This window comes from Leuresthes tenuis, unplaced genomic scaffold (genome assembly GCF_036924035.1).
Source record: "Leuresthes tenuis unplaced genomic scaffold, fLeuTen1.0.hap1 SCAF_22, whole genome shotgun sequence".
Lineage (NCBI taxonomy): Eukaryota > Metazoa > Chordata > Actinopteri > Atheriniformes > Atherinopsidae > Leuresthes > Leuresthes tenuis.
Genome location: NW_027325376.1, coordinates 11,919,571 through 11,934,203, shown reverse-complemented (window position 1 = coordinate 11,934,203; position 14,633 = coordinate 11,919,571). Strand labels below are relative to the sequence as shown.

At 37.3% G+C, this 14,633-nt stretch overlaps 1 protein-coding gene across 1 annotated transcript in view; it reads right to left on the bottom strand.

Annotated features, from left to right (window-relative positions):
• LOC140281491 (receptor-type tyrosine-protein phosphatase eta-like) overlaps window positions 1-12,399 on the bottom strand; it is a 43,242-nt gene extending 30,843 nt beyond the window's left edge. Inside the window, exons 1-2 of the mRNA XM_072375922.1 lie at window positions 12,309-12,399; window positions 12,103-12,145 (exon numbers count right to left, since the gene is read on the bottom strand). Of these exons, the coding sequence (XP_072232023.1) occupies window positions 12,103-12,136 (34 nt within the window). The 5' untranslated portion in view covers window positions 12,137-12,145; window positions 12,309-12,399. The remainder of the gene's footprint in view (window positions 1-12,102; window positions 12,146-12,308) is intronic.
• Window positions 12,400-14,633: the final 2,234 nt, after the last annotated feature.

The following is a 14,633-nucleotide window of genomic DNA, read 5'->3' as shown; positions in this document are numbered from 1 at the left end:
GAGCTGGAAGAGAAAAAAAGGACAGTAAATTAAGTTAAATGAGGTTTTCTAATTAATTTGACATTTTCATCTTGTTCTACATTTTGATATTTGCTGAAGTAGATTTTTTACAGATGCTTTTACATCACTAGAATCAACCAAATTAACTACCAAAATATTTGTTCCCTTAAACATAGCTACTGGTGAAGTTAAACTTGTTACCAGTGACCGCTGTGAGTTGTCGTCCACTGCTTCTGACGTTCTCAAACACAGAGAAGAGAGTGAATGTGTATTCAGTTCCAGCAGTGAGAGATGAGACTGTGTGAGTTACTGCTCCATCTCCATCTGGTGCATTGATGTTTGTCTCTGTCCCATTAAACTGGAGAACAAAGCTGACATTGTTGTTGACTTTATTCCACTGCAGAGTGATACTGGTCTCATCTTGTGCTGATGGTCTGAAGCTTTCTGCATTTTGGGGAGCTGGAAGAGAAAAAAAGGACAGTAAATTAAGTTAAATGAGGTTTTATAATTAATTTGACATTTTCATCTTGTTCTACATTTTGATATTTGCTGAAGTAGATTATTTACAGATGCTTTTACATCACTAGAATCAACAAAATGAACTACCAAAATATTTGTTCCCTTAAACATAGCTACTGGTGAAGTTAAACTTGTTACCAGTGACAGCTGTGAGTTGTCGTCCACTGCTTCTGACGTTCTCAAACACAGAGAAGAGAGTGAATGTGTATTTAGTTCCAGCAGTGAGAGATGAGACTGTGTGAGTTACTGCTCCATCTCCATCTGGTGCACTGATGTTTGTCTCTGTACCATTAAACTGGAGAACAAAGCTGACATTGTTGTTGACTTTATTCCACTGCAGAGTGATACTGGTCTCATCTTGTGCTGATGGTCTGAAGCTTTCTGCATTTTGGGGAGCTGGAAGAGAAAAAAAGGACAGTAAATTAAGTTAAATGAGGTTTTCTAATTAATTTGACATTTTCATCTTGTTCTACATTTTGATATTTGCTGAAGTAGATTTTTTACAGATGCTTTTATAACACTATAATCAACCAAATTAACTACCAAAATATTTGTTCCCTTAAACATAGCTACTGGTGAAGTTAAACTTGTTACCAGTGACCGCTGTGAGTTGTCGTCCACTGCTTCTGACGTTCTCAAACACAGAGAAGAGAGTGAATGTGTATTTAGTTCCAGCAGTGAGAGATGAGACTGTGTGAGTTACTGCTCCATCTCCATCTGGTGCACTGATGTTTGTCTCTGTCCCATTAAACTGGAGAACAAAGCTGACATTGTTGTTGACTTTATTCCACTGCAGAGTGATACTGGTCTCATCCTGTGCTGATGGTCTGAAGCTTTCTGCATTTTGGGGAGCTGGGAGAGAAAAAAAAGGACAGTAAATTAAGTTAAATGAGGTTTTATAATTAATTTGACATTTTCATCTTGTTCTACATTTTGATATTTGCTGAAGTACATTTTTTACAGATGCTTTTACATCACTAGAATCAACCAAATTAACTACCAAAATATTTGTTCCCTTAAACATTGCTACTGGTGAAGTTAAACTTGTTACCAGTGACAGCTGTGAGTTGTCGTCCACTGCTTCTGACGTTCTCAAACACAGAGAAGAGAGTGAATGTGTATTTAGTTCCAGCAGTGAGAGATGAGACTGTGTGAGTTACTGCTCCATCTCCATCTGGTGCACTGATGTTTGTCTCTGTCCCATTAAACTGGAGAACAAAGCTGACATTGTTGTTGACTTTATTCCACTGCAGAGTGATACTGGTCTCATTTTGTGCTGATGGTCTGAAGCTTTCTGCATTTATTGGAGCTGGGAGAGAAAATTGAGCAATGAACAATTTAATAAACACGGTGCATAAAAGCTTTAACATCAAAATGTCTATTTCACATTTCACTGATGATTATGCTTTGGAGAGAAGTCAGTATCAAAGTTATTTAAGGTGATTAAACAGAATGCATGTACATGAATATGTATAAACATCTATCTGAAGACATTTGTGACTCTTTGAGTGTTGTTGATGACAATAGATATTTACTGACTGATAGTTTCCATTATTGCAAGATCAGACGAATATACAAACATGCATTTACTCATGTTCCTTCAAGAATATTGGAACTGATAAAAGCATTTTATCATTGGCAAATGCTGTTGATAAGAGTGCTGCTGCTACAGTGTAACTAAAATGACTTTTTAAGTGGAAGACAGTTTTGCAGCCAAATTTTAAGACCACATATTATTTAAAGAACATCTCAGGACTTGAAAAGAGATTATAATGTTTAGTTTATTGGGCAATAGAAGATACAACATTGTATAGATGTATGGTGTTCACAAAAGATTGATTAAGTTAAACTTGTTACCAGTGACAGCTGTGAGTTGTAGTCCACTGCTTCTGACGTTCTCCAACACAGAGTAGAGAGTGAATGTGTATTTAGTTCCAGCAGTGAGAGATGAGACTGTGTGAGTTACTGCTCCATCTCCATCTGGTGCACTGATGTTTGTCTCTGTCCCATTAAACTGGAGAACAAAGCTGACATTGTTGTTGACTTTATTCCACTGCAGAGTGATACTGGTCTCATTTTGTGCTGATGGTCTGAAGCTTTCTGCATTTATTGGAGCTGGGAGAGAAAATTGAGCAATGAACAATTTAATAAACACGGTGCATAAAAGCTTTAACATCAAAATGTCTATTTCACATTTCACTGATGATTATGCTTTGGAGAGAAGTCAGTATCAAAGTTATTTAAGGTGATTAAACAGAATGCATGTACATGAATATGTATAAACATCTATCTGAAGACATTTGTGACTCTTTGAGTGTTGTTGATGACAATAGATATTTACTGACTGATAGTTTCCATTATTGCAAGATCAGACGAATATACAAACATGCATTTACTCATGTTCCTTCAAGAATATTGGAACTGATAAAAGCATTTTATCATTGGCAAATGCTGTTGATAAGAGTGCTGCTGCTACAGTGTAACTAAAATGACTTTTTAAGTGGAAGACAGTTTTGCAGCCAAATTTTAAGACCACATATTATTTAAAGAACATCTCAGGACTTGAAAAGAGATTATAATGTTTAGTTTATTGGGCAATAGAAGATACAACATTGTATAGATGTATGGTGTTCACAAAAGATTGATTAAGTTAAACTTGTTACCAGTGACAGCTGTGAGTTGTAGTCCACTGCTTCTGACGTTCTCCAACACAGAGTAGAGAGTGAATGTGTATTTAGTTCCAGCAGTGAGAGATGAGACTGTGTGAGTTACTGCTCCATCTCCATCTGGTGCACTGATGTTTGTCTCTGTCCCATTAAACTGGAGAACAAAGCTGACATTGTTGTTGACTTTATTCCACTGCAGAGTGATACTGGTCTCATCCTGTGCTGATGGTCTGAAGCTTTCTGCATTCGGTGGAACTGAAATAAAGAGGCTAACTTATTGTAAAAAGCATAAATCACATTAAAATGCCAACAACTGTGCAGTAAACCATGAGTCTGTCAAATCAGATTTAGTCATATCTGGCTTTGAAAGTGCAAAGGACATTAAACTTCTCACTTTTACTTCAAACATGAGGGAGAAATACTGGCAACACAATAAGGAACACAATTTTTTTCTTAGGAAGGAACTAACGTATAGTGAATAATTTATTAATTACAGAATTGTAAACCAATCATACCCTCGAGGACTTTGAATAGTCAAAGTCAGCTTATCAAAAATGACATGGCTATCTCATCAGGAATGACTGGATAGTTTATGAATAATTAATAAATACCTCCCTAACAAGTCCTAAAGGATGGTTATACAGTTGATGTCAAGGAGTTACCAGAACAGACTGGGATGGAAATGAATCATTAGGTAACGATTAGCTAATGAATAAGTTTCAATTAATCATATGACTACTGGTACGTACTGTGTCTGTGTATCAGTATGATACAATACTTTACTTTGAGGCACAAAAAAGTAGCAACTATTAGACAGGCAAACATCTAATATTCAGTCAGTGCTGAAGAATTAATGATCAAGTATTCTGAATGTAATAAAATCAAGAACTGTTATACTCAGTAATTAGTGATGACTGAGTCATTACTAACTTTGTGTAGTTCAGAGTTTATCCAGAATTCTAATGAAGAGGCAGGTCAGTAATATAATTTAAAATGCATCAATTTACCAATCAAAACTTAATGTTTCTGGTAACTCTTCAATATCTACTGTATAGCCCTCTTTCAGGAGGCTGAGCCGGATACCAGACATCTCTAACTATGGAAACAAACAAAACAAGACAAGACTATGACTGTGGTAAATTAGGCAAAAACCTGACCTGACAAGACAAGACTTGAGCAAACGTGAACTTGGCTCATGAAAGGTGAGGTAAGGATTCTGCATTGAACAGAGGGAAACCTGGAAACTAAATACTGTGGGGAGGTGATTGGTAATGAGGTGCAGCTGTGAATCAAAAACAAGTGACTTGAGTGAACCTAACGTGACAGGGGAAAAAACATGACAAGAAATAAACCTAAAACCTGAAAACGACACAAGACAAAACAAAACTCAAAACGTGACATGACAACATTAATAATCAATTTCTTCAGTTAGGTCCTCATCTGTTCCTCATTTGTGCCCTAATGACTAAGCAATATGTTGTGTACCTCATTGCACCGATTTGTGTTACCAAAATAGAAGCTGTGATCCTGAGACTGTTTCTAATTTCCATCTATAACATTTGTTATTTATTTTAGGTTTTACATTCAAAGCTCCTGAATGAATAATTCAAAGTGCTAAAGAGTCCAAAGCTTATTTTTCACAACATTTTGTACCGTTTTATGAATGGACAGCATTCACCAAAAAATGTATTGTTATTGTTGTAAATTAACAGCATTTAGGATGATCAGAAGGAATATTAACTGAAAATAATTAGCAGCGTTTTTCTTTCTTTTTCTTCTCCACGTACACTGTCTAACTAATGTAAGCTCTGAACATTTTCTCTCCAAAAATGTAAACGTCAACTTTCAGATTTTCGCATTAAAAATCAGGTTGTTCTTATTTTAAACCACTTCAATACAACAATGAACATCTTTGTCGTATGTGAGGGCAGAAATTAGAAACATTACTTGGTCTGTAGCAGATGAACGGTAAACTCTGGGTACAGTTCTCGTCTGACCATCTCCCTGAGTCAGCGAATGATGCAGCAACACATTCATGTTCACCATTGTTTGGCTCATTGGCAGCCCAGTGTCGAAACAGAGAGTTGCTGCCATCAGACCACTCTTTTTGCCGATACAGACCAATCCACACAAAGCTTCCTCCTGCTAGGTCTGTGATGGTGGTATTTTCTGTTTGATTTCGTATACTGAGTGGAAAAGAGCAGCATATCAGTATCAAGGAAAACGAAAGCCAACAGAAACAAACAAGTCCACTGAAAACTTTCATGCCACAATGTCACAATTCTCCAATCCTAGCACTTACCTTCCTACCCTCTCTATCTCTGCACTTTATCTTTCTGCACTTCCCTCTATACCTGCATTCTGTCTCTACTCTGTCACCTCTGACAGAGTCGGACTAGTGGGTTCCATCTATGTAGTTTGTTAGCTTTTTATATCTTCATTTGTAAGTCGCTTTGGATGAAAGCGTCTGCTGAATGCATAAACAAACTATAGTTAAAAGGACAAATAAAACAGTTTGATTATTTTTGGGTCCTCCACGAATTTGACTTGTACTTTGGAGTGTAAAGAAAATATTGATAATAATATTGCAGTATTTTTCTCCATATGTTTGTCGTTCAGCAAGCTCTGAATAAGACTAATTAATAATTGGAGGTAAAACATCCGTAAAAAAAGGGGAGCAACAATATTCTTGTCTTGTCTGTGTTTTGCTTCCATTCTGTTTGTTTCTTTGTGTTATTGAGTTGTTGGTTTAAATGAGATTTTATTCTGTTGGTCTTTTTATTTTTAGTGACTCTCATGGTAAATAGCCACTTCCTCATTAGTTCCCGTCAGTATATGTACTCCTTTGTTAAGTTCACTCTTTGTCAGATCCTCTCTGTTATCGTAGTCTAGGTTTTCTTGGTAGTCTGTTCATCATTTGTCTCCTTCGCCTTTGTCAGTTACCAGGGGACTCAGGACACAGACGCAGGTTCTTTTGGATTCCAAGAGGGTTTTATTATTTGACAAAGCACACAGCACTCCAGGCAGAGAAAAGTAAAGGGCTGTGAAAACCTATGTGCTCTCCTCAGTCACTATGGCGTGGAGGACGAGCGCAGCTATGAAAGTTAAAACATAAAGCTCTCCAAACTGGGAGGAAAAGAGAAAAGCTATGAACAATTAAACAAAGACACGCTCTCCTAAAGAGGTGGATTTAACAAAAGACGCACTCTTAACAAATCAGAGGCAAGAGGAAACTTTAACGATAAACTCAAAGCTCTCCTTTAATGGAGGCAACTATGAAAGGTTGCAACAAAAAGCACTCCTTGAAAAACAAGGCTATGAAAACTTACCGTATTAATAAATAAACTAAGGCTAGGAACAAGAATAAATTACAACTCAAGATAGCTCTGCAGGAGAATCGCTCACTGCAGGCTAATGGAACTATGGATCGAGGCCCAAGACAAAGGCTGGTAACGATGTTCGAACGTAGACAACATACTGGCACAAGACAAGGGAAACGCAGACTATTTGAACACATGAGGGACAAAGGGGAACAGGTGGAAACACTTGGGAATTAGGGAAGACAATGAGACGCCTGACACAGGAGGAAGGGCAAGATACCTGAAACGAGAGGAGAAGGTCAGTGATCTTTCAAAATAAAACAGGAAATGACAAGACAAGACATGGAACAGAACATAAACCGTGACAGCCTTCTGGTTTGTTTTGTATTTAGTTTTTTAGTTTTCACAGTTTTGTTCATGGTCTTCCAGCTCGGCAGCACTTTTGGTTTATGTTTCTTTAATGAACTTCTAATTAAGTTTCATTCTCCCTCCAGTCTGCTGCTCAGCATTTGGGTCCACTTCTCCACCATTACCAATGGGAACAGTTTAAGAGCTAAAACAATTAATTATCATCTGCAGCATGTGCTTGGAACTACAACAATGACTGCAAACAGAAACATATTTATTCCCCATTACTCCATCCCTTCACTTTAAGTTGCCTCTGTACTTGAAACTATCTAAAAAATGTATAAATCCACCAACAATTATGATACTTGTGCCACAGCTTAAAGCAAAATTCAAGACAGAAATACAAAACTTGAGTTGAAAACAGAAATAATTAGAAAACAACACATGAGCAATTTTGCAAGTAGTTCAAGGACAATAAAAAGGGTCCTTTAATCTAATGATTCCACTGTGAGATGAGAAAGATTTCATGAAGAGAATGCATCAAACCTTGTGTGTATTGTGCAATGCATGAGATATCTTTCATTAATGTTAACTGTACCTGGCGAGATCGACATAATTCTCCCTGCAGAATCTCTGTGCTTCAGTCCAAGTCAATGATAAGGTTTGATTGATGACAAATGATGATGAGCCATTTACTGTACCTGTAAAGATATCGACAGGCAGAAATCAACAGCAACAGGATGGACTAAAAGATATAAATCAGTTAGATGAATTAATCGTTTGTATCATTTCCACACAGCAAAATTGTAAATGTTTGCTGAAATGTCACAAAAAAGATATATATGATGAAAAAGATGAATGAATGTGTTATTTCTTGTGCTATGAAAACTTACCATTGTAGCACACAAAGCGATGTGCCACATTGCAGTCAAAGTCATCCCATTGGCCAAAGTATGGACTCCCACTTAAAAGTCTGACACAGTACTGTTTTTCACCAAGATTGTTTGGCTGACCACCCGCCGTATACCAGTTTCTGAATGTTGTGTCTCCTTCACCATAGAAGCTGCTGTCATTTAAGGACCATTTCCAGCTGTTTAACAAGTCATCGTGCAGACCTATCCAAGCCTTCCCTGTTTAGAAATATATAAAAGAGCTTCTGTGACAACCAGCATTGTATTTCTTGGTTTTCTATGAAAATGATAAAGTTTTTCAAGAAAGTGGATGTTCCCAGGCAGATATTTAAGAATATTACATTTATACATTTATAAATCCACTGTCAAAAACTCACCTGTAAAGTTAAATGTGGTGTTAAGAGCAGCATAGACGTCAGCAGTGTTTTCTATGGTGGCCAAGTCAGTGAAGTCACGCCTGCAGGCACTCTGAGCATCTGTCCAGTTCAGCTGCGAACTTACAAAGTAGTACTGACGAGTCTGGGCAACTGCAACACTGAGCAGCACTCCTAAGAAAAACAAAATTAAACAAAGAAGGAAAAATCTGACCTTGAACACGATTGAGTGCACTCATCTTTCCCTATTCAGTTTCTTTCCTCAATTCCTCCCCGTGACCTTGTCCTTCCCACGTGAAATACCAGCTCATGAGTCAATGAAGAGACACAAGGGGAGAGAAGGCGAAGTCACAACATTTTACAAAATGAAACATCCTTTTTAATCGAAGCTAGTTTAATTATAAATTATTTTACAGTATAAACAAAACTGAATCTTTAGTTATGCTCAGCCTTCGTTCTTATACATCCACTGATGATGAGCCCCATTGATATTTTTATGCCCTTTAGTTTTGATGTATATGCTGTCAGCATGTGCACCACTAATTGATTAGTTGATTAGTTGGAACCAAGACACAAATAACAAATCCCCATATCTAAGTGATGGATACTAGACTTCCCAGAAAAAAAAAAAAAAAAAATAGGGTCCAGATAAAGGGCCAATAAATAGGGTCCAAAAGTTTAAAAAGTGTCCTGATGGCCAAGCAGAGACATCTCCAAAGGACAGGCAGTAGGCTGAACGAACCAGTGTGATGCAAAATTAATACATGCATTGTCTTAGCTCTCCACATGGGAAAGTTTTATATGTTTGTTATGAAAGTTGTTCAACAACAAAGGACGCTTTGTGAGCTAAGAATCTTTGGGCAAGGTCTCTTGGTGGGAACATAGTGTGATCTTGCCCAGTTCATGTGTATAAAGACTCCCTGCAGCGGCAGCCATTTGTCTCTCACTCTGCAGACTTGCATACTTTTTGTAGTACTAGCTGACATTTCTTGCAAGAAATAAATACATAAAAGACAACTTAGTGACAGTGTTGGGGACCTCCCCAACTTCACCTTCAACCTTTTTCTTTAAGGACTGAACATTGTGTGGTAACAATAGAACACACACATGGACATTAGCATTAGTATCAGTGCCACACAGCTAAGATTAGGACATCCGTTGTTCTGAAAGTAAATTGTATTGACTGGTCTTTTCTCAGTTGTTATGGGGATAATGTTGAGAAACTGTGGTTAATTTTAGTTGAGTTGATGTTAGTTGTGATCTTACATGCAAACTCACCACCCTGCTTTGTTTAACCTGGCACCTTTGAACACAAGTCACAAATTAACCCTTGAAGTCTGAAACCAGACAGAGATTTGAATATCCCACCCTGCATGCTCTTTCTGTTGTATATAATTTTGCTGTTCGCTAAATGATATACAAGAGACCAGAAATCTCCAGGTTTCACATTGGTTACGTATACCCATTATTGCAGCTTCTCTGGCTAACAAGTAACTTACTCGGCACATGGTCACACCAGCCAGTCTTCCCTTTTTCTTCAATATACATGTCCACACATAAATGTACACACACAGACTAATGGTCTTTCTCCCACTGCTTATTTATATTGAACATAGGTTTAGCTTAGTAGACAATAGTGTTTATTAATGAAAGTACCATTGATTTAATCATTGTACCAACTTTAATAAATGCTATTTTACTATTTCAAAGGAGAAGTTGTTTTTGTAGTCATTGTGTATTTTTTCACTGTGAGAACTGCTGCTGGTTGGGAATATCAGTGCTTGGATTCATAGCCTTCATATATGCTCTGTATTTGTCGTATCTGTCCAAGACACGTATAGACCAACATATTTTGAGTCTGATACTCGGTTTTAGTTATTAGCTTCTGACATAATTCAGTGGTGCCCCAAAGGTAATAGCTTTCATCAATAATTTTTCTGAATATTAATAACTTATCAGCTCCAGCTTGATCCCCAACAACAGGCAGGAATGGCAAGGCAGAGGCTCCACCCGTGGATGACAGAATGTCCTTGTCACGATGCACTTGGTTGTGGTATTGTTGTTGTGTACTGAATTTCAGACGGGGCCGAGAAGGTATCCAGGACGTCCAAGGCAGAGTTCGGACTGCTCCTGCCAGCACACCTGTTGCTCATCTGCGCTCATTAGTGCTGGCCTCTTAACCTGCAGGAGCTCCATACTTCGCCAGATTGTCTTGTAATTAGGCTCTCAGTGTTATTTCAGTGATTCTAGTGAAACCATTGTATGACTCATTGTGCATTTACTTTTGTTCCTCAGTGCAACCTTGCCTCTTTCAAGTTCCTTGGATATCCCTGTTGACCTCTTCACGTTGTCCGGATTAACACCATCACTCTACTCTGCCTATTCCACAGCCGTGACAGTCCTGAGACGAAGGGACAAGGACTCTCTCAGGAGGACAACGAGGAGGGCGGTCTGATATCCAGTGATGGAGGACCTGGAAGCTTTCTGGTGGACAATCAGGCAGATAGCCGGACATCCAGCAATGGAGGAGCTCGGGTCTCTGCTGAGATCTTTGGAGCTGGTCCTGCTCTGTCCTCTCTGCCATCTGGCAAAAATACTCAAAAAGAGTTATCAACTCTCCTTGTTGAGGCTGTGGAGAGGTTTGGCTAAAAATGTCTCCTGGGTCCTGCTGTGGTCAGAACATTCTGTCAAGAGTTCCAGAGACTTAAGGAAATTATCTTGAAGGTTTTGAACACATAGAGCACACTGGGACACAGGAAACTCAGAAGGCTAGAGATATTGACATGAAAATAGCAGGAAACTTGAAAATAGAAGCAAGAACATCAATGTTCTGACAGAGGTCAACAGAAAACCAGGAGTCTATATACTGAGGGAGTGTTGAGGGCATTGAAAACAGGGGGACGTAAACTCAACAGAAAACACAAGCGGGTAGCTCAACAAAATAACAAAATAATATATAGGTCGTACAGATGTCCTTACTTAGAATTTCTTTTTTTAAACTTTTGTGCAACAAATCTACATATACCCCATAAATGATATTTTTATTGAAAACTTATGTTCACCTTCTCATCATATTTAATCAACATCAATTAAATATGACAAGGGGTCCCTTTCAGTCCATTGTTGTGTTACAGACAACTGGATTTTTTAGTTCTGTCAGATGAGCATTAAGAGAGTTTGAGACATCCTTCAAAATGTTTGCTAAAATCAGTTTTCAGGTTAATCTCCAGTTTAAGAAGGCTGGAGTAATCTGAAGGCATGATAAAATAAATGAAAGCCAACCCTTCAAGTCTAGTGTACAGTTACGGTACGTCATCCTCATTTGGATTAAGTGTGTATACAAAATAGATGGATAGTTGGACAGTGTACAGTTTGAAAGCTTGTGAAATATTTTGAAATCATTCTTCACGCTGATAAATGCCATTAATTATTCTAAATCATACTACAAAAAAAGTGAACTTTTACTAATTCAGACTTTCAACTATCTTTATTTCTTTATCTTTTATTAGCTAAAAATATGATGGGTTTGTATGTACAGTATTCAACAACATATTTATTAAAGGCTCCAAACTGATATCTAGAATTGTGTCTAGAAGTTGATGTCCCAATCTAGGTTTATCCATTTCTTTCTTTCTTTCTTTCTTTCTTTCTTTCTTTCTTTCTTTCTTTCTTTCTTTCTTTCTTTCTTTCTTTCTTTCTTTCTTTCTTTCTTTCTTTCTTTCTTTCTTTCTTTCTTTCTTTCTTTCTTTCTTTCTTTCTTTCTTTCACCAATTAGACGAATCTTACCCTCAATAAAACATTTACAACCGATAAATATTTTCTTTGCCATTTCAATTTACCCTCTGTCTCAGTTCCACACTGTGCAAAAAAAAATAACAGTGTATGCACCACTGAAGACTGCTTGAGTTGTGGCTTTAAAAGAAAAGAAAACATAAAACAATAAAGTAAGAAATAAGCAACTAACCTGAGAGCACAAAGTAGATCAGCTTATAATCCATGAGTTACACCTTTAAAAAGATCAATAACCTTAATTAATTCAAATTGCTCAAACTTCCACCTTGTAATTAACTTTAACCAACCAAATCTCCAACTCGACACATGGATAAGAACCAATTTGCTCAATACTCAATACAAATTCCTCTAAATGTGGTAGCTGTAGAACATACATACCATTATATCTTTACTTCTTTCTCATTGAAAATACAGCACTTCTTCCTCCACTGAGAATCAGTTAAAGTGTGCTGCAAAGATATTGTCTGAACTTTGTTTAAGCTGCTGCAAATGTTTGAAGATATGTTCATCTGACAAAGATGATTGGTACGAAATCAGGAAGTACCAGCATGAACATAGATTTTTCTGCCACCGACTTCCTCCCTAAATGCTTTCACAGAGAGGTATGAGGATGTGCTTAAAACAAACCTGTTTTCTTTTGAAAGCACACACATTTCTCACGCAACATTGCACAGGGTGTCAGTCTTGTACCTAGTCACTTATATTGTTCTTTGGGACATAAATATAAAGTATTATTACAAACTATCACAAAATATACTGGAAGAGAAAAATTTATTTTTGATATCAAAGTAATGACCAGTCCAGTGTGTCTCCCAATGGCAGATTCGATAGCTTATATATGTTGACACCCTGAGGACTGAACCACCAACCTTCCAGCTGAATAACATTCTCTCTGAGGAGCCAAGGTGTCCCCATGTCAGTAAAACAGGATTCTAAAAGTCATGTAAGAAACAAGTCTGGGCAAGTTCTTCAGCATAACATTCATAACAGAAGGGCAGATGTTATTTCCACGTGTCCATAGCCTTGATTATGTAAAATCATAGTGTGAACAGCACCTGCCACTTTGTTATGAATATTATGCTGACGAGGAACATGCTTGTGAGATCCCCCCCGGATTAAGCAAGTATAGAAAATGAATGGAAGGATGGATATCAAACCGATAAAGGCTTTTCTGCTTTTCTGCTATTGGAACAATTACAAACATATGTAGTTAGAGAAATGTTGTGGTATTTAGTAATACTTATGTTACAGCCAAACTCAGCCAGGGGTCAGGGGATTTAACATACAAATGTGTCAAGATGGTGGATTTCGAGTTAAAAGGGCTTATCATATAACTGAGGAAACCAAAATCCAATGTGAGTCAGGAAATGAAGACAGGAGGTCTCAAACCAACAAAGAATTAAAACAAAAAAATCCTCATTTCTCATTATTAAACATTAAATTAACATTGAATAAACATATTAACATTAAAAATATAAAAAACAGGAAAGTGCTCCCTGTGAACAGTGAAAATTTAAAATTTTTCCTGCTCAGATTCTTTCTTTTTTCTGTGATTGTAGGTCTAATGTGTAAATATGGCATGTCAAGATGACTGTATTAAACAGTTTTTGAGGTGAAATAGAAAAGGTAAAATCAAAAGTAGTCAAAAACAGCCAATTACAGCCTTGACCCCTAAGGGTTAAATGAAGAATATCACCTCTTACGTGGGAAATGCAGCTTCTTCCCTCTGGATGGAGGTTTGCTGTCCCTAATTGCAGGACAAAGCATAACAGAAACAGCTTTGTCCCCGCTGCTATTGTTCATCTGAATAAGTTATAGCTAACTCTGCACATAACTGTTCCATTTATCTATTTATTTTCAATATATCCACTGCAGTGTTTTTAAGTTTTTGGTCTTTTCTATTGTCGCATCTTTAGACTGAGGGTTAGAAGTTGGGGTTTGAGAGAAGTCTGGACAGCTCTCCTTTCACCCTTTAATTTCTTTACATTGTTGTTCAGTGTCTGTTTATGACATCTATTATAATGGCAGCATGATCTATTTAACTGCTAAACAAATCTACGGAAGGGTTTCAAAAAAGGAACTTGCCTTGAAATTAAAATAAACTACACTTTCAGGAAATAAGACTTTACCTGTTATTGCAGTGATGTTGACTCCACTGCTTCTGACGCTCTCAAACACAGAGAAGAGACTGAATGTGTATTTAGTTCCAGCAGTGAGAGATGAGACTGTGTGAGTTACTGCTCCATCTCCATCTGGTGCACTGATGTTTGTCTCTGTCCCATTAAACTGGAGAACAAAGCTGACATTGTTGTTGACTTTATTCCACTGCAGAGTGATACTGGTCTCATCTTGTGCTGATGGTCTGAAACTGTCTGCATTCAGTGCAGCTAATAAAGGAAAACAGAGTAAAGAGCAATGTTATAAATATAACTCACAAGTATTAAGCTGCATCATTTCTACTGCACATTATATTTAGCATCTTGTTCGGGAGAGAGCTCATTATAAAAAGCTACATACATATTAATGGTGATCATAAAATGAAAACCACATCTCCCTCCAAAAAAACGTAGAGAATTGTCAATTTATTGGAATCACTTGGATCAATAAAAAACCTAAATATGGTTTGACTAATATTTATTTGAGCTCACTGTAATTGAAAAGAGGTTGTTGCTGCTGTTTACAGCTGCTGTTGATGATAAAATG